At 48.2% G+C, this 18,571-nt stretch overlaps 7 protein-coding genes and 1 non-coding gene across 8 annotated transcripts; 3 read left to right on the plus strand and 5 right to left on the minus strand.

The window, feature by feature from the left end:
* Positions 1-310: 310 nt before the first annotated feature.
* On the minus strand, positions 311-2,099 carry L228DRAFT_264161 (Pkinase-domain-containing protein; the record flags this gene model as incomplete). The annotated part of the gene is made up of 7 exons (XM_018334550.1): positions 311-1,134; positions 1,186-1,238; positions 1,291-1,357; positions 1,420-1,471; positions 1,594-1,823; positions 1,892-1,945; positions 2,009-2,099. The coding sequence occupies 7 exons, from the start codon at positions 2,097-2,099 to the stop codon at positions 434-436; spliced, it is 1,248 nt and encodes a 415-aa protein (XP_018184601.1). The 3' UTR covers positions 311-433.
* A 629-nt stretch (positions 2,100-2,728) lies between these two features.
* On the plus strand, positions 2,729-4,032 carry L228DRAFT_251609 (hypothetical protein). The gene is made up of 4 exons (XM_018333595.1): positions 2,729-2,882; positions 2,950-3,011; positions 3,147-3,446; positions 3,497-4,032. The coding sequence occupies exons 1-4, from the start codon at positions 2,834-2,836 to the stop codon at positions 3,665-3,667; spliced, it is 582 nt and encodes a 193-aa protein (XP_018184602.1). The 5' UTR covers positions 2,729-2,833; the 3' UTR covers positions 3,668-4,032.
* A 127-nt stretch (positions 4,033-4,159) lies between these two features.
* On the plus strand, positions 4,160-5,982 carry L228DRAFT_286277 (hypothetical protein). The gene is made up of 2 exons (XM_018336431.1): positions 4,160-4,266; positions 4,322-5,982. The coding sequence occupies exons 1-2, from the start codon at positions 4,252-4,254 to the stop codon at positions 5,642-5,644; spliced, it is 1,338 nt and encodes a 445-aa protein (XP_018184603.1). The 5' UTR covers positions 4,160-4,251; the 3' UTR covers positions 5,645-5,982.
* Positions 5,983-7,205: 1,223 nt separating this feature from the next.
* L228DRAFT_271675 (hypothetical protein) lies at positions 7,206-8,276 on the plus strand (the record flags this gene model as incomplete). The annotated part of the gene is made up of 2 exons (XM_018335558.1): positions 7,206-7,811; positions 7,878-8,276. 2 exons carry the CDS (start codon positions 7,206-7,208, stop codon positions 8,274-8,276), a joined length of 1,005 nt encoding a protein of 334 aa, XP_018184604.1.
* Positions 8,277-9,179: 903 nt separating this feature from the next.
* Positions 9,180-9,300, minus strand: L228DRAFT_t144. Its single transcript has one exon. It is a non-coding gene; the product is annotated as a tRNA-Lys (tRNA).
* A 118-nt stretch (positions 9,301-9,418) lies between these two features.
* On the minus strand, positions 9,419-9,788 carry L228DRAFT_53140 (hypothetical protein). The gene has a single exon (XM_018336681.1). It carries the CDS (start codon positions 9,741-9,743, stop codon positions 9,471-9,473), a length of 273 nt encoding a protein of 90 aa, XP_018184605.1. The 5' UTR covers positions 9,744-9,788; the 3' UTR covers positions 9,419-9,470.
* Positions 9,789-10,047: 259 nt separating this feature from the next.
* On the minus strand, positions 10,048-14,937 carry L228DRAFT_264165 (hypothetical protein). Its single transcript, XM_018334551.1, has 3 exons — positions 11,751-14,937; positions 11,454-11,656; positions 10,048-11,348 (listed from the first exon to the last, which is right to left on the minus strand). Exons 1-3 carry the CDS (start codon positions 14,894-14,896, stop codon positions 10,315-10,317), a joined length of 4,383 nt encoding a protein of 1,460 aa, XP_018184606.1. The 5' UTR covers positions 14,897-14,937; the 3' UTR covers positions 10,048-10,314.
* Positions 14,938-16,079: 1,142 nt separating this feature from the next.
* L228DRAFT_53161 (plus-3-domain-containing protein) lies at positions 16,080-18,257 on the minus strand. Its single transcript, XM_018336682.1, has 4 exons — positions 18,029-18,257; positions 17,203-17,969; positions 17,001-17,140; positions 16,080-16,944 (listed from the first exon to the last, which is right to left on the minus strand). The coding sequence occupies exons 1-4, from the start codon at positions 18,052-18,054 to the stop codon at positions 16,225-16,227; spliced, it is 1,653 nt and encodes a 550-aa protein (XP_018184607.1). The 5' UTR covers positions 18,055-18,257; the 3' UTR covers positions 16,080-16,224.
* Positions 18,258-18,571: the final 314 nt, after the last annotated feature.

Here is an 18,571-nt window from a genome sequence, read left to right on the forward strand (position 1 = left end):
TAGAGCTGCAATATCGTGATATTTTCACAGCTGTTCGCGCCACACTTTCATTTTCATCTTAGTATACGTGCAGCAGTTGTGGCGCGTTTCGGGCCGTTAAGTGGCTCTGCCCGGCTCCAGTAAACCATACTTGCCAAGGTCCCGAATGGAACCACCATTGGCGGAAACCTTCAGACGGGATGAAAATAGGCAACTGTCAAATCAAAGTCACAGGAAAGAAAAAGTCAAATACCGCGCCATCGTTTCCAAAGTCAATACGGTACAGTACGGTAGCGTTTATACATGGTCCCTGCGCTTTTCTAAAGGAGTTATCAATTGCAGCTTACGAATTATGTGGGAAATGTATTGGTATTAATTGAACAAATAAATTGCACGAGCTTGAGAGTCCCATATCAAGACGAGGCACAATAGAGCAGCCCGATTTATTTACTAATCATCGCGCTCGGTGACGCTTCGTTGGTCGTCTGACTTGACTTCCTTCGTCAAAGTCAAAAACATATCCGGAATTTCCTTCTAAAGGCTTTGAATTCTCCTGTGGCTCTGGTTTGCCGGCATGTTTCGCTCCAAGCCATTCGTTTCGTGCCTCGCTGGACTTATGCACGTTGCGCAGCTCAGGAAAAGTTGGCAGGAGTTCCTTGGTGACCTCCCGAGGGCTCTCTTTCCACCATTTCTGCGCATCGGTGGCAAACCGGCTTCTGCCTCTTCCTAAGGCTTCAGTGGCGGTATATCGGGCGCCAGGGTCCCATTCTAGAAATCCGCTGAGGTAGCGTACTGTCTCCCGAGATGTCTCGTGAAGGAATCTCCGCTCCAGATTGCTGACTCGGCCTTGAGGCATAGTCGTGCTTCTCCAGCTGATTAATTGCGGGCATCCCATTTCTGAGAAGGCGGATAGATCTTCTGGAGAAGGAGTGCCGAGCAGCTTCACAATTAATGTGAGTTGCTCAATCTCGCTCTCGCCTGGCAGACAAGGTGCGCTCAATAATAGCTCTGCTAGGATAAGTCCGGCTGACCATAGGTCTACGGCAGGAGTGTAACGCTTCGTGCCAAGGAGCAGCTCGGGTGACCGGTACCAGATTGTTACTACTCCTGGCGTGAGTGGGCGCGGAGAGTACTCGCGAGCCATGCCAAAGTCGGCTGTCTCTTATTAGTCGAAGATTTGAAGATTGAGTGTTTTTCATGCCTCACCTAGTTTCAGAGTGCCTTTTGAGGTGAGTAGGATATTCTGCATCTTGACATCCCTGATAGAGGTAAGGTGAGATCAACGGGAGTGAAGTGAGCGGAAACCCCTACCGATGTATAATGTCGTTTCTGTGAAGATATTCTATGCCTTCCAGAACCTGCCTGAACAGGCATTTGACTGTATGTTTCATGTCAAAAGGAATCCAAGAAATTATCGAGCTGTGATAAAAGAAAATTTACCTTGGCCCATTGTGAACTTTACTTTTTGCTCATCAAGTAGTACAGCCATGTCCTAATCTCGGGGAAACTGGCAAAACCTCCACCTCAAGGCAGAGGATGGATCAGCCAGCGAGGTAGGTGGAAGACATTCTCAAGTGTAGCTTCGGGCTTTCACCCTCCGCATGGGTAACCAACCTGTTCGGCGTATTCCATAACCATATAAATATCCTCCAACGATTCCAGGCCGACTGCGACGTCCAGCACATTGACAATATTTTGGTGTCTCAGCGATCGCAATATGGATATTTCGCGAAGTGCGGTGATTGGAATGCCATTTTGCCGCTCTTCGGGAAGGATGCGAACTTGCTTGAGAGCAACTATGTCTGAAGTCTTTTTGTGACGAGCTCGAAAAACGACGCCATATGCTTGAAGTGGAAGATTTAGCACAGCATACTGGAAAACAGGGCGGGGCATTATTTGGAATAATACTTACTGCCTTCACCGAGCCTGTTGAGCTTTTCGAAATCAGAGATAGTTGCACATCGCCCTGCAAACACGCGTAAGTGAGCGAAGCAAAAAGTAAACATGGAAGTTTTAAAGGCGGCCGAACCTGAAAAGCTAGATGCGCGACCGAGGTCTAATGTTTGACCTGTCACCGAAGTCCAGGCAGGAATTTGAGGTTGCATAGAATCTTTGCTCATGATGTCGGGTCATGTTTTGCAGCGGGTGCTTAATTAAGGTTTGGCTTGATGCTGTTGCATTTCGGCGAGGTATTCGCTCGGCAACGCCTCCAGCTGTGGCTGAATTGGCATGGTTCTACTGGTCCTTTGGTTATACTTGCAGCAATGGGCCGAATAACAAAGCCAATCGCACAGAAATCCCTGAAGGTCTACGTCACACTAACTGTTGCTTTTCTTTGAATTTAATATCTTGTACGTTTTGAATTTTATTAAATATCGTCTGCTCCAGCTCATTAGTTAACCAGTGGAAGCTGGTACCATTACCAGTGTAGAGCTGTTTACCAATGCAATTGAGGGGAACATTCTTATCAACGTTCCACAGTGTCAGTTCATGCAATTTTGGGGCACAGGCGTCCATTGGAGCCTGGGTGGGAAGATTTACTCTGGCTATCTATTATTTTTCTCGTATATCTGAGCTGTAGAGGAGGTCTGAGCGGATCTCAGCTGCATTACTTTTGTCTTTTTTATTCAAGTATTACCCGGATTGAGTTTAACCCAATTAGCTATACCTAGCGCCGTCTGTCACCTGAGCCCAACCCACGCGTCATAACTTGTTAGAACAGACCTCACCGCCTCCCCACTCTCCCGCAACCAGCTTCCAGCCTTTCTTGGATTAAAATCTCCAATTCGCCCCATTTTAGGGAATCTATGAACTACAGAGATTTTTGCGGGGAAAAGGGAAGTCGATAGCCATCATGACGCGAAAAATCGTTTACGTTGGCGGCCTGGTGGTAACTCTTGCGGGTGAGTGTTGCCTTACGAGTGGGTTACTCGACTTGTGACAGATGTTAATTATGCCTTTTTTGCGCAGCATTTGCCATGACGCTCGCAAGCATTATCATCCCTAGATGGATCAGTTTCTACAGTGAATCGGTATGTGTATTACAACAAATTTTGAGATTTCACGCCGGGGTCTCCGACGAGCTTTGGACGCCCCATCGAGCTTCCAGTTCCCGGCACCGATACGGAAGATGGATCGTACGTATACTGACATTCTAATGGCTCTAGTTTTCTGGTGAACCTATTCGCTACAGCTATGGCCTGCACAAGAGCTGCTCCACGCTGACGGGCTCATGCGCACATTTCCCCCAATATGAGGACTGTCATGGTTCCGACCGACATTTCTGCTCCATGTGGAAATCCGTGGGCTTTCTCATGTCCTTTGCCATTGTCATCGAAGGCATGATTATCATTGCGCATCTCGTTGTTCTTGCGGGTGGCGTTCAGAAGAGAATACATGGTTGGAAAGTTCTCAGTGTTTCTCTGTTCATCGCTGGCGCGATCCAGTGCGCCGCGATGGCCATTGTGGTAAGATTCAGCTGGGCATGCGCTTCTGTTACCAGCGCTAATGAATTCAGGCCTTTCTTTATGACAACGATGACCGTTTCTACCTTTGGCAGCTTGACAATTCTTGGATCCTCTGCACGGTCAGCTGGAGCGCTCTCATTGTTTCAGCAACAAGTCTTATTGCATCTGCCTATTTCTTGCCTCCGGAAGGTGACTATGAGCTCATTCCCGAGCGACAATAGTATAAGGCCGGCATATTGGAAGTGTCCAGTCTTAAGCTTACATTACGACACATCGACAAACGGAAAACGACTATTAGACTGAAGTATTTGACGATTTATATGGCATTGGAGTCTTGTTTAGCCGGCGCTGTTGGAATAATTTTGTTGAATATACACTTGAAGCTGCCTTATCTTTATTTAGAGCAAGCTATCTTTTCAATTTGTGGCTATCAATATATATCTTGGCCAGTTTAATTTACAGTTTCAATATCTCATATCTTTGGAGAGAATTTACTACTTTGGGTCATGATCAAAGGGAAATTACCTGTCTGCGATATTTGTCCGCCTGGTTTACATCTAGAGTTTACAAATAGGAAGGCCTTATGATATTCCCATGCTTATCTTTTGGGCCATGTGGCTCTAAAGCCGTTCAGCCATTACGTTGTAGATGGCGCCACTTAAAGGGACTAATCCACTACCTGCCGCTCTAGAATTCTGCCGGCAATTCGACTCATTAGCGAGGGCGGTACTCCAAAGCACAGCTGAAAGTGTCCAATTCACTCCACGACAGCTCGTAAATTAAACAGCGGATATTCAACTTGAAGATGGCTCCACCAGTGGTAAAGGCATCCTTCTGCGTATGCTAGTAATATTCGATGCTAATTATAATCGTAGACACCATCACCGCACCGTTTTCTAAACAAATCAATATCCAACTCCACCCGAGGCACCATTCCTCCATCCCAATCACAACCACCTCAAGAGCCAAACTTTTCGTCCACTCCCCGCTTTGCTTTCCATTCACCGCTACATCTGTCTTCTTCATCTACGCTTAGACATAATGATCCATCAACTAGGAGAACACAATACCCAGTGGACGCCTCACCTTTACTACACCCGCCCACGATATCCGCCCACCCAACCGCAGGTGGCATCCTGGAGAATGGTGACATTTTTGCAACTCCCTCGAGTCCCGCGTCCCCTCCACTTCTTCCAACAACACAACTTCGTCGTCGCCACGATTTAATAGAGGATGCAATAGAACTCCCTTCTTCTTCGCCTGGACAATCTGAAGGCGATATAGTATCGCCTCAGCCTTCATCCTCTCCGCCGGCGCAGCTAGTGCCTCGTTCTCCAGGCCTAGAAACTCCACGTGCAAAGCGACGAAGAAGCTCCGACTTATGCTTACCCAACAGTCCAACAGCGCTCCACGCTCCAGACAAAAATTATGCCTATTCAGAAGCCAATCAAGCGTCTCAATCTTCTATATCTCTGCCTCCGTCTCCTCCTCTCGGGCAAAACTCATCACGCTTTGTCATACCTTCACTGGCTCCAGCTCCGACTTCGCCCCTTCCAGCATCTCATGCGCCGGTCGCAGATGCCAAATCTCAACGTTCAACTTTTCTACGTCCCCAACTTCCAAATGTAGGAGCAAGAGGAAACCAGCGAGGAGAAGAGGGTCAGTCTCCACTTAACCATCCAATATCCCCACAGCAGAAATTAAACAGATATATGAGCGGTGGACTAGCAGCTACAGTCCGTGACTGGATAGTAGAAGCTTCGGGCTCTACCGGTCTACAAGGACGACAAGAGAATGTCCGTTCCGAGGCTATCAGCGGAACAAAAGAGGCAGGAGTTCCAACAGAGTACCATGCTCCTTCGAGCACATCTAACACGACTGCTATGCATTGCGCAACCAAGGCTCCACGTCAATTGAATCTCAGAATCCACGTATCAGAGGTCATGCGCACAAGCAGTGGCCATACTGCCGGCAACGCCATCCTTCTTCGTGGTCACATTACCGACAGTCTCGATGTTGATAACCATCTCTCGGAAGCCCAAGGACCTTCAAGTCTACACGTTCTTCTTCCTTCTGCCCCGCGCGTTAAGCAAGTCCATAAAGGCAAAGTGCTCGATATGAAGGCTCCTTTGTGGGAGATTGAAGCATGTGGCATAATCTGGATTGTCGCCATGAATTGGGTCGTTCTTCCGACATAATGCCCCTACATTATTTTCTCGTCGGCTTAGCAGTCAATTACGGAGATATATTTTGTCATTAGCTCTCGCGGGCCTGTTCCGCCCCTGGTTACTGCAGTTAGGCCTGCTTGGTCATTGCTTGGTCATAAGTTAACGTTAGTTAGATCATTATTAACTACTCGGTAGTTATCGGTGCCTATCGGGGCGACGTCGCTCAGTTAGGTTTAGTCCTCATCTTGTCATGTATCCAGGGTCCTTGCATCCCGAGCCCGTCCTTGAATACGAGTAACGTTGGGTGGGGATTATAGGACATTTTCTAAGCTTCGTTTCAAAATGCCTGAGCACAAGCAATTCCGGTTCAATTGTAGAGATTTTGATATTACTGGAATGTGCATCTTCTACGGAACGTTTTGTGCTGATTTGAAAAAAATCGATTGTACGTGGCCGAATAAATTGGGCCTTTTCTGCAGAGGGTGCTCATACTCGTACGAGTAGCGGAGTAACTGACTGGGTTTGAACCGCTTTCAAAGGATCGACAGTCATAAGTTAATGCTTTACCCCCCCCCCGAGGGCGCGCGAACTAGCTTTCGTAGTGGGCTCGGGGTTAGCTGGCTGTCGCTAAACCTCGGCGAACTTAGAACTCCAGGACTCACCTGATTCCACCTCTCGCCGTCCTCAAAGCTCGGCGAACTTTTACTCCACAAGCGCTTCTCGACTCTCGCTGTCGAACGGCGACCTCTTACACACTGCAAGCATGTTTACTGAATCCCCCGCCTCAGGCCAGTGAAACGGGCGGTCAGGCACCAGGATATACTTTCCCATGCGTCTATCGGAGTCTCCGTAGCGTCTCTGTGGGGCCTCTTAGTTCAAAATTAACCTCCAGGCACGACATGTTAGATTCCCGCGACGCATGGAATGGCCGAGAAAAGTTAAACCTATATCATTATGGTGGAACTCACAAGGGTCCCAGAGTTTCAGACGGAACATGCGTCCATGCTTTGTTTTGACAGGCCGCTTATATGGCAAGAGATCCATGACTAACGTCCAACATCTCGGTATTTGATATACCTATCCCTGTTTAGTTCTTCCCTAGAGATCTCAATGATTACAACAGATGAAAACCCGCCAGGACCCACCGGATTTCACTCGACATCTACGTCTTTGATTCATTCATCCATGTTTAGTTCCCCTTAAGACTTTTTCTCTTTGGGGGCCGTAAGACAATGGGCGGTTCCACAATCGCCGAGATTATGCTACAAGATCCAGTACGAGTGTTGTACTCGAGGCATGGAGGAGTATGCTATTAGCAATTTGAGATTCGGTGGGGCCGAGAAGATAGATGAGCGGTTCCACAATTGCGGCGCATGTCAGAAGACGGACACAGGTCTCTAACTCGAGAGACTTGGAGGGGTTCATATCTGAGCACCTTTGAGGTTGTGGAAAAAGGTATAAAGAGGCTCGCAGATTCCAACCTCAACCTCTCGAGTCAAGCCAGTCTTCAATCATTCTCTGAGCAATCATTGCCGAACCCTCCACGGCGCCACATCAGCCAAAGATGAAGTCTTTTCTCTCTCTCTCCGCCATGGCGGCGCTTTTGCCAGCTGCCCTGGCTGCTCCATCCCTCCACGTGCGCCAGGACACCCAGGACGTTAACGTTGTTGTGCAATACATCAAGGCAACTTCTGAACAAGACATCGCCGTAACAAACAAGGATTTCTCTCAGGTCCTAGGATATAGCTGTTCGAACACACTCGACTCTGGCGCTTTTGCGGACGTCCCCATCTCTGCCGATCTTGATTTCAACGGTGCCGGCAACCTCACAATCGGCTCCGAAACGTATAAAGTTCATGAGAATCCTGACATATCCGGAGGCATAACTTGCTCAAGGATGTACAACAATGCTGAGTCTTTGATGACTTGTGCCATCTCTCTGCCGTCGTCGCTTGACTTGTCCCCTCTCAGCAAGAGAGAGAACGATCAAAGCTGCTTCCTTGCTGGTGCTACTCCTAGCTTGCAACGTGCTGCACTCTCTATGCTTGCCGGGAACACCGGCCCTGTGCAGAACCTCACCTCGCAGGAGGCACATCAAATGGAGAAACGGGTTGGCTCGCCTGGATGCAAACCTCCCATTACAGAGACTGTGGGAGATGGAAACCCACACCAGAACTACTTTGACAAACAGCTTAGTGTGAGTATCAAGCGCGGACCTTTTACAGTGTATGATTAGATGATGCTAACACGAGCTTGCCCTTAGCAAAATATCAATTGTGGCGCTGCCCCAGGCTGCTCTATTGGTCAAAGTAACAGTATTTCCTATACCCTTGGCTGGAACGCTGGCGCTATCATCGACGAATGGATCACTGGTGGTTTCGATGTCTCTGTCAGTTGGACCACGGGCAACGTCCAAACATGTGATGGCAGCTCAGGGGAAACCGTCTGTCTCTGGTACAACACCGCGTTTACAGCTTATACTGTTCAGAATTACAAGGTCAACAATTGTAACCAGAATTTTTCACCCTCTGGTGACCCAACAATCTTGTGGTCGCCGAATACCAACAACGCTGGTGGTGGCGCCTACTACTGTGTTGTTGGCACCTGCCGCAGCCAGGGACAGGGTTATTGGGACTACAACGGCCGTGCTGGTGGGCCTTAGATTACTGTGGCTTGATTCGGATCGTGAAGGGCAGGGGATTAGAGTAGAGGTTAGATTGTTAGATATTTTTTTCCTTTTTTCGGAATCTAGAATATCTATCACAATTACCCATATGCTGAATCCAAAATTTCCGATTGTTGATTGTTGAAGAGAATCTCGTTTTCGAGTTACTGATAATATGCTGATCCTGACCAATCACCTTTTTTTTTCTGTCTATCCCAACTCCCTTTTTTTTTCCCTTCGTTTGCAGCCAATTCAATACATCAACCCCGTAGAATACCTCACTTGATTCATCATCTTTTGTCAGTTGTACGGCAGTCGATACAGTACAGTCCAGGTTCAAACTTCAAACTTGCCTTTGGCAAATTCACCTTGGCTGCAGCACTCTGCCACTCCGACTCCGACAATTCTCGTACCAAACCTCCTCTTTCTTTCTACCCGTGGTTTCCCCCCTTTCACTAGTGACTACCTTGTTCCCTGAAGACATATCACCAACCCTAATTACAAGTGACCTATTGCCCTTTGAACCTCGAACTTCAAACCTTGAACCTCAGACCTCGGACCTCAGACTTCGAATCTCCCTACCGCATCCCAGCCAAACAAAAAAACATGGATCAAAATAAAACTGATAACGGAGCATATACACCTTACTTATACTAAAGTCTAATAGTATTAAACTCCTAGAGTACTTCATACAGTACCTTTTCTCGAAAGCCAAAAGCCAAAGGTCAGAACGCCGAAAAGAAAACGAAAATGGACCTTTTATCAAAAAGCCAAAATAGCCAAGAAAGACAAAGAAAAAAACTGAAAGAAAGAAGAGGTTTTAAAAAAAGGACATAAAGTGAACCAAGAAAAAAAGATATGATAATAAACAAAAAGGAAAAAGAAAAAAAGAAATATCACCGCCCGAGGCGAGGATCGAACTCGCAACCTTGAGATTCCCTATTGACTTTCCCCCTCCTCGAGAACAAGAAGAAGACAAGACTTAAAAGTCTCACGCGCTAACCAATTGTGCCACCCGGGCTAGAACACAGGATTCATTTTTCCTTAAAGTGTTTTATGAATCTAGCTGGACGTTACGGGCCCTTTTTCAAGTACATTTTGACGATCGACGAATCTACCAAGGTCCAGGACGGGTCAAAATATTCAGGACTCGGGGATCTGGATGATTATTACAGCGGACATATTTTTTTTTTACCTTGGATGTATGTTTAGAGAGTGTATCACGCTAGAGAGGATAGAAAAAGAAAAAGATAGAAAGAAAATAAGAGAATAAAGGTAGGGGGGCGGGAATAAAAGAAAGAAAGAAGCATATAAATGAAATGAAACAAAAAAAAAATAAACACAAAGTAAAAGGAAAGAGAATATAGGAAAAATGAGGTAAAAAAGAAGAAAAGAAGAAAATAAAAATAAACAGGCGTAGTCAGCAAAATTATATTCTGAAAAGGCCATCAAACCTAGAGTCATAACCCATGGTAGATGCTTTATGTTTGCTGGATGATGTAGAATGTAAGTGAGGAAGCAATGGACACTTGGCTTGGAAAAAGTCACATTGCTTTCATTCTTTCTTACAGAGGATAAGTTCCATCGCTTTGCACAGTAGGTGAGGTTACAATACGGGGGTTTGGATAAAGATGGTAGTGCTCTTCGTTTAGAAATCTCAACAGAGGTAGAGTTCCATCACAGGAGCATTGACTATGGATGTACAAGAGATGAGAATCACGATGAAGCATAAGTGATATAGAAGTTAAGAAGAAAGTCATGTTCTAGTACCTCGCTCATTTAATGTCAGGCTGTTCAGAATGCATGCTAATACGCTATGAAACAGAACAAATGTCTTTGAGTGAAAATAACACCAATCCCCGAAATGCGCCGGGTTGCCAAGAGTACTGCTGCCATGGCCATGAGAGGAAAGAACATAAAAGTAAACCAGACCCATAAAAATAAGGCGGGCGCAAGAGCATGAGTGAAATACATGCTACCGCTGAAGAATCAACAACAATTCATTAAAAAAAAAGGGCCATAACCAACAAACCCATTAGTCAAAAGAGCCGCCACCACCAATCATTCCCAAAAGACCGCCACGCTCACTAGCAAGCCTGATCCGGCCTGCTTCTCTCTTCTTATCGCTCTTTCGTATGGCCCTTGTACGCTCACTTTCTCTTTCTTTCGCGCGCGCGTTTTGATGATAATTGATACTGCTCTTCTTAGTGCCGCCGCGTTTGACAATCGAGTCTGTACTATCTCCACCGGCTTGCCGCTCCCGAGCAACGACAACGCCGGTAGGAGATGCATTCTGGCCGCTGCTATTCAGCGATGCAGCGCTCAGATTTGATGTAGCGCGCCGCACGAGACTAGGGACACGGAAAGGAAAGCCGGTTGCGGAGGATGACCCAGTTGCAGAAGGATCGTGAAAGGCCATTTTGCCGCCAGCAGAAGAGGCATTTGAGCTTGCGGCGCGCCGGAGAGAGATGCGATCAATGATTGCGTGAGAGCGGGTAGTTCGGCGGCTAGCAAACGGATCACGAGCGTTGGGCTTGGAGGTAGTTGTGGTCCATGTGGTGGTTTGAATATTGTTTTCAGCGTCTGCGCCTGCATCTACAGCAGTTGCCATCATGCTTAGTTGGCTATCTTCGACTCTGTCAATTTCGTCAGATTCCGGTCTCTCTTCATCGGACTCGGAATCAGGGGCGTGTGCTGGAGCGTTTGGTGCTTCGGTAAGGAAAGCGACAGATTGCCGGATCTCGGCGAGCGTAGAGGGCCGCTTTGATTTGGACAAAGCTTTGGTGGCGTGCTGACGCATATGAGGAGGCGGACGGTTTTCCTCATTGCCTTCTGTCTCGTCTATGGAGCGCTTCCGCTTTCCGATGCTGTTATCGTTGTTGCTTGTTGCAACGGTCACAGACTCAGCGGGCTGCACCTGTGTGTCTAGCGGATCCTGAGATTGAGATTGTGACTGTGATATGTGCGGCATCAGCCAGTCATCCTCAGTTTGGTCGAGGAAACCGGTTCCCTCTTCTTCATCGCGGTCCTCAATGGCGCGGAGGAACGCCAATTTCCTGGGGTTCTCAGCTGATAATGATTGTCAGTCAGACGTTCCCACCAATGGACTCCAGCATTTGATTAAACCGAGGAGCAAGGATAGCTACGAGAAGAATACGCAAGAAATCAACTTACCAATTTTGCCTACGTTCTCGTCTGCGAGCAAGGCCTTTCTCATCTTGGCAAACTCTCTCCGCTTCCTTCGTCGTTGAGCCTCCCCATCGTCATCCGAGTCTGAAAGATCGAGATCTGCGCCCCGTTTGCGACGAAGCATACCGGTCGTGATATCTCGGAACAGCTTCTTGACTTGCTTTTCATCATTCGCACGCTCCTTGTCTCTGTAAATCACAGCCGTGTCAGTGAAATCCATCGGTCTGAAAAATGTACAGGCAATAACGGGTAAGCTGTCAGGCAAGTAGAGAGAAAACTTACGCATGGAGAGCAGCCAATTCTCTCTCTTTGACCTCTACGTCACCTTCATCAATCATTTGACGGACTTCCTCATCGTCCTCGCTAGCATTTTCGTCATCGCTCGCCCCTCCAAGTCCGGCGTATTCGTCCTCTGATTCTTCGGCTTGTTCCTCGACCATCGCTTTTGCTTTGCTTTTTTCTCTGTCAAACGGGGTACTCTGGGGTTTCCTGGCACCGTTTCGTAAGATGTCAAACGCGTTTGCAGAAATCTCAAAATCTCCTTGCTCTGTAGCTGCGGTCTCAGTGGCTGTAGCCTCTTCCTCGACGTCGGACAATAAAGCCTCACGGTCAACTCCGCGACGTCGAAGACGGCCTCTTCTCTTCATCTCATTCTTGGGCGATACGATAACGGTCGCGACAGTTGACGGTGGATCCTCTTCAAATCCATGGCGATTCTGGACTAAAGAATTCATTCGGAGCCCGACATCCTGGGTTGGATCGGGTATCTCGGAAAGTTGAGTCGCGGGAATGGTTTGTGATAAGTCGTTTGAACCATTGGCGTAGGTATGCGATTGCGAGTAGTGTAATGTGATTTCATCTTGTTGAGAATAACCTTGGCTGTCCCTTACAATATCCTGTGACCCTCCTTCTATAAAAGAACGAAGTTCTGAGGGCTCATTGCCGGGCATTTGCCGTAGGAAGGCTAAGGAGTCTTGCTCCATATCAATCTCGTCCAGGTTCTCCTGTTTGCTCATGCTGGGATCCTGTGTTTCACTCGCCGCCATGGTTCCTTGAAACATCTGCGTCAAAGACATTGGGGCATCTTTCATGCCGGCTAGTCCCGGGATCGCAGAAACGTTGGTTGGCGGCAAACCCTTTTGCTGCATAGACGAAGATTCCTCCTGAACTTGCCCGTTTGCATCATCGTCTTCATCTTCGTCGTCAGAGATGACGCGCAAATTTCGGGATTTTCTCTGGGGGGGCTGCTGTGGAGCCACCGAAAATTCTGCTGATTCATCCTCATCCATCGAGGGCTCCTCTTCCTCTGCCGCCTCGCCGTCAATCAATCCAGCGCCGTCAGCCTTTTGTTGTAGCTCCATTTCATTTCCCTCGTCATCTTCTCCTTCATTTTCTGATCCAAATTGCTCAACGTCTTCTTCCTCATCGTCGCCATCAGTATCTCCCGCTTCTCCTTCATCTGATTCACCCTCCCAATCGCCATCCTCTTCGTCGTCTTCGGAAACATCGATACCGGCTCGTCGTTTCTCTTCCTTCGCAGCTTCCTTTTCTCGTTTCATAATCTCCTCGGCCTCTCGTCGAGCTTTCTCTACCAAGTCTTCAACCTCCATCTGCGCTTGGTCTCGCTCTTCCGCAGTCTGGATTATGATGCCTCTTTGTCGTAGTTCCTGAATCCTCTCCTCGCGCTGTTTCGCAGCCTGCTGCCTTGCCCGTTGCTGCAGCGTCGCTTGAAGTTGGGCTGGGTTCATGGAAGGCCCCTCGTTTCGCCTTTTTCTACCCGGAGAGGTAAGGTGAGCAAGCGCACGCAGCTTGATATATGAACGCGTATCTTGCTTTTCCTGGGGCTTGACACGATCAAACACTGATAGATTTTTCGACTTGGCCGGAACGATTTCCAAATCACTGTCAGAATCATTGCCAATTGCGACTCTGGAGAAGTCCGGCAACCGGAAATTGAATGATTGCACGTTGCTTGAATTCCTTTTTGACTTGGTGCCTGTGATTTCCGTTCTTTTTTGAGCTCCTGACTGAGCAACAGCTTCGGTGGCTTTTCCTTTGCCTTTGTCGATTTTCCGGATGGGCTGGGAAAGTAAATCCTCCAAAGTCGGTCCATCCCTGTCTTCGTTCTCATCATTCGTTCCAGCTATATCATTAGCAATTGAAGGGGCAGAATCGACAGTCTCGAGAGACTTTCCCTCCGTGTTGTCCTTTTCTGCTGAACTGTTTTCGGGCAGGATTGGACTCGTTGGAGGCGTGTCTTTTCCTGCAGCATGCTCCACATCAGACGTCGGTGCAGAACTGCTTCCAGATGTTGTAGCAGCATTATCGCTGATCGATCCTTTGTTCTGCGCCTCCTCTGTCGGAGTAGTAGAGGACGCGGGGTTTCCACGGAAGTTGAATCTTGCAAAAAGGCTTTCTTTTGTAATCTTTTTCTTCGTCCTTGCTTCGTGGGCTAACTGCATATTTCGACTCATCCGCTGCGTCTCGCGATGCATATCTTCAAGAGCCTTCTTGCTTGCCTTCCTCGTGGGTCGCGCTTGTTGCGTCAACCTTCTACCAGTTTCCTTGTCGGATCCGGACTCCGATCCCGAATCTAATTGCTGCGCTTCTTTGAGTCGGGCTTCGCGTTCTTCTCTTGCACGGGCAGCTTCAGCCTCCTTGGCTGCTCGCTCTTCCCGCTTCCGAGCGACCAAAGCCAACAGTCGTGCATTGTTCTGGGGTTCATCAGGCAGGTCTGAGTCCGAGCCACTCGCATCATTGTCAACTCGTAGTGTTGGATTCTCCCCGACTACCTCCACGGTCTCAGACGGGGGCGCCTGCTCTTCCTCAAATGGTCCAAATAAGCTCCGAACAGGTTTCGTCCTTGGCTCCTGCGATGCAGGACTAGAAACATCCTGATCACCAATCTCGGCTTCTTGTCCCTGATGACTACTCTGCTCAGCAGTACGAGGACTAGTTTTGGGGGAGTCCACGGCTTTTCTTAAAACCAAACGTCCGCCAAGCCGCTTTTTCCCGGGAGAGTTTGCCTCATCATTCTGGTGTCCATCACTCTTCTCCTGCTCCTTATCTGCTTTAGAAGCCATCATACGTGCAGCCAATCTGCCTCTAGGTCGTAAAGCCACATCATCGTCGCTATCCTCTTCATCTGAGCCGGTTGTGGTATGCTTCGTGGCAGAAGTCGATTGTTTGTCGAGCTTGTTAGAGGCCCTCGTATTCTCTTCATTCCGTGTTGCAATTGCCGCTCGTAACCTTTCTCTTGCACGACTGGATCCGTCGTCATCAGATCCCTGCTCGTCATCGTCAAAGTTCGCCAACAAAGCCTTGATTTTGCTCCTAGGAGTAAGTTCACCAGGGGCTATCCGTGGCGATTGTTGATTTTCTGGCACCTCTGGGGAGCCCCATGGAGAAGATGAACGAGATCTTTCCATGTTGCCGGATTAATGTTTTGCTGAGCTTGACGAAAGCGACGTGGTCGGTGGCTCCCTCAGAAGGGACGAGAGGGTAAAAGGGTATATTTCTAAAATAGAACATCAATTTGACTCTATTCACTTTTCAAACATTTCCGTAAAGATCATTCGAGTGTTCATGTAATAGTATGACTTTTAATCAAAACGAATTGAGGAAGTGTATTGCATCTGTTTGGTGTAACACAGGTTGGTGACCTCCAGGTGGACGCGGTCGCGTCGGATAAACTATCGCGTCCCTCCAGACGCGATCGCGTACCCCTTACCCTTCGCAGATCATATTTCGTGCCAAGGTGTCAAGGAAAGACTCAACTCCACGTGCATTATTTATGATAGAGTATCTCTTTACGATGGTGGACATGATTCAAGATGTACACACTCCAAGCAAATTATAATTTTTGATAACAGGTCTTTTCACCCTTAGTCCCGTGCCTTGCAAAACTTAACAACGCTGTTCTTCCATCACATTATGCTTAACTAATGCACTGCACAAATCTCTACGTCCATGTAACGATCAGACAAGCCTACGCAAGAGCATCACTGTTAAAGCTTTAAAAATTCTTTTATTGTGCCATTACCCTTAAATAAGTGATCGAGTAAAATAAAGACACAGTGATGAGCCTGCACGAGAAAGCAGTGCAGTGAAAAGGAGCTTGTCGCTCGTTGAAGAACATGTGGCGCCGTATTGGTAGTAATATCCAGTATGAGCGCAGTAATCTTCTGTGCATTTCATGGCACAGCAAGTGGAATAACGTAACTTATGGGGTGTGCCGAGAGAAGACTGACGTGAGTAGCCTGCCATAAAAGCCAGGCAAACAAGGTGAAGTACATTGAAAATCCATGCTTTCCCTTTTGCTTCCCTTGCGACCCCAAATCTCCTATAAAAACATATGCAGAACCGCTGGTAATCCTAAAAATGCAGAAGAAGAATGCTTGGAAAAGAAAATCAGGCAATGGTCGGACATTTGTGACGCATAAGTGTCCCGCTTCGTTTGATACCATAACACGTTTTCAGCGAAAACGAAGCACAAAGCGGTAACAATCGATGAAGAAATCGAAAGACATAGCCTGTGAGCGCCAGTTTCCCAGATATTTCAAGTTGCCACTCAATCTGTGAGAATGAACCCTCAATGCGAGTGGACTTTAGTAAAAGCGTAAGAATGCACAAAAGTATTCAGGCATGTAACGGAAGTGCGTGTCCTTGAAAAGCACTCTTGGTCTTTGACTTCGGGACCAGAGAATCGAATCCGATATGAGACTTGCAAACAGAATCTCAGTTCGACGTGAGCAAATCAGATGTCAATGTCAATACCGAGATCAAACGAAGCAATGACTTCATCATCTGTAAGTGGTCTCCAAACTTTCTTCCCGTTGACGGTTTCGTAATGACCATTCTTCGGAATATTGTTTGCTGGCTTCGGAATATTGCCTCCGTTAGCATTAAGCGGGGTATTGGTTTTGCTCCGATCTGGAGGAGTCGCCGCTTCATTAACATCATACATAATCTTAGCCCTGGTCTTGACACGTGCGAATGGATTTGCCAGCGCCTCTCCACGAGCGACAGCAGCTCTCTGGCGGGCTTCTGCGCGGCGCTCGGCAAGCTGGGCACGGCGAATGTCCTCTGTATTAGCTTTGCGATTAGCACGATTGAGTGCCGCAAGCCGTTCTTGCTGACTGGGGCCAGTTGGTTTGGGGGTAGGTTTGATGAGGCTGGTGCCAAAGGCAAGCTTGGGACCCTCAAGTGCCTGGAGTTCAGCGTCACACTGCGCAATCGCAGCTTCATCTTCACGCGCTACAGCCTCTCTCCTCCTATTGATGATGGCGTTGCGCTCCAGTACGGCGAATCGACTCTTTGTAGCACCGGAGCGACGAAGCTTCTCAGAAATCTCCTCATCAGTCCAGCGATGGTTGAGTAAAGAATTGATGTCATCAATTTTTTTGTTGAGAAAGGACTTGGTGGGAATTGTGAAGGATTCAGCAAGCAGAGTTTTCTTGTATCGTTCAAGCTCGGCCTAGAGCAAGAGTCAATCACAGACGGTTCCAATCTAACAACGGGACACAAACACACCTCAGAAAACTGCGCATCAGAGCAAGCGAGGAAGGGCCAATCTCTCTGTGACTTGCCAATAGTGAGGATGGCGTACTGCTCAGTAACAAAGGACTTTCCATTTCCGCCTTCCAAAGCATAAGGTTTGCCTGTGGTAAAGCCTAGGGAGAGTTTGTTAGCGGCCAGATAGAACTATGCGGTATCTTCCATATTGAAAGCTAACCTTTGACTTGCGCCATCCTGTAGACGTTTTCTCCGGTCGACTTATCTGGACCGACGTTGGTTCTGACAAAACAACCAGTGATGGCAGCTTCAAAACCAGGGGTCAAGCAGACTTTGCCGAAGTTGGTTCTTCCCACACGAACACGCTCAAAGTCTCGAAGCTCCGCTGGCCCCTCGTCTTTAATAGCAGACAAGGATCGGCGACGGCCACCAGCGCTGGATCTCTCGTCATCCCACTCGACACTCTCGCCATCAGCGTCTTTATCTGAGCTACGAGCGGAAGAACCACGTCTCTTGCGAGCGCCAGCAGCCCCATCATCGTCACGTCGCCTCTGTTCATTGTGGATACCCCTCTGCTCACGCTGACGCTTATACTCTTCCAGGGCTCCTGAACTCTCTCCGACTTTACGGCCGCCGATAGTGGTCTTCTGTCGAGTACTCTTTCTCTGGCTCTCGTCCAAATCGGCTCTCGCCGCCTTGCGTTTCTTTTTATCAGCGGCTTTGGCCTCAGTCTTTTCTCTGGCTTGTAAAAGGCGCCTAAGGTGCTGATCTTGCAGCTTGCGCTCAAGGACCTGAGCTCGCTCGGCGAGGATCTGCTCGCGCTCAATCTCTGGCAGGTTCATGATTTCTGCTTTATCTGCCTCGGAGTAGTACTTTTGCTCAAGAGGGAAGATGATGTCGTCTTGGTCAGGGTATGCTTCAGACTCGGATTCGGATTCGGACATGGAAGCAGATTGAAGGGAGTCAGGCGAGGACGCGCGCGACGAGCTGCGAAAACAAAGTCAGTCGCTCCTTCCCTAAATGGATGGATATGTGAATGAATTCACTGACGCTTCGCCCTCTTCCTCCTCATCGGAATCCTCTCGCTTGCTTTTCCGGCCCCCCCTTTTGCCAGCGTTTGCGGACTTTCTTCGTCCTACACCCGCTCTACTCGAGGAATCTTGCTTGCTCGGACCAGCCGGACTGCGCGGAGAAGCGGGCGATGAGGACTTGACGCTTCTACCAGTGATCTTAACTCCTTCATCTTCAGACGAACTGTCCCCGCCAGCGAGGGCAAGCAGCTCAGCGTCGAGATCAGACATGCTGAAAGAATTTTCCTCCTCTCAAGTTCAATTCGTTCGTTCCAACGGATAACAGGCTGCGGCCGCGAGGAAGCGGGCTCTTTGTTAAATCAACGCTTGCTCGCCGATCGAATGCCTGCACACAAGACAATGCAAGGTTTTAAGGGAAAAATACGAAAACCGTCCGTTTTCGCGTGTGTCAAAGTATAGGCGATGATTTCTGGTAGGTTACTTTCGAGGCCAGTGGGAAAGGAGTTGAGAGGAAGTTGCGCAGCGTGAACGTCCTGGTCAACCGATTGGGCCAAGCGT

The sequence above is a fragment of the Xylona heveae genome (genome assembly GCF_001619985.1).
Source record: "Xylona heveae TC161 unplaced genomic scaffold L228scaffold_15, whole genome shotgun sequence".
In the NCBI taxonomy this organism is placed as follows: domain Eukaryota; kingdom Fungi; phylum Ascomycota; class Xylonomycetes; order Xylonales; family Xylonaceae; genus Xylona; species Xylona heveae.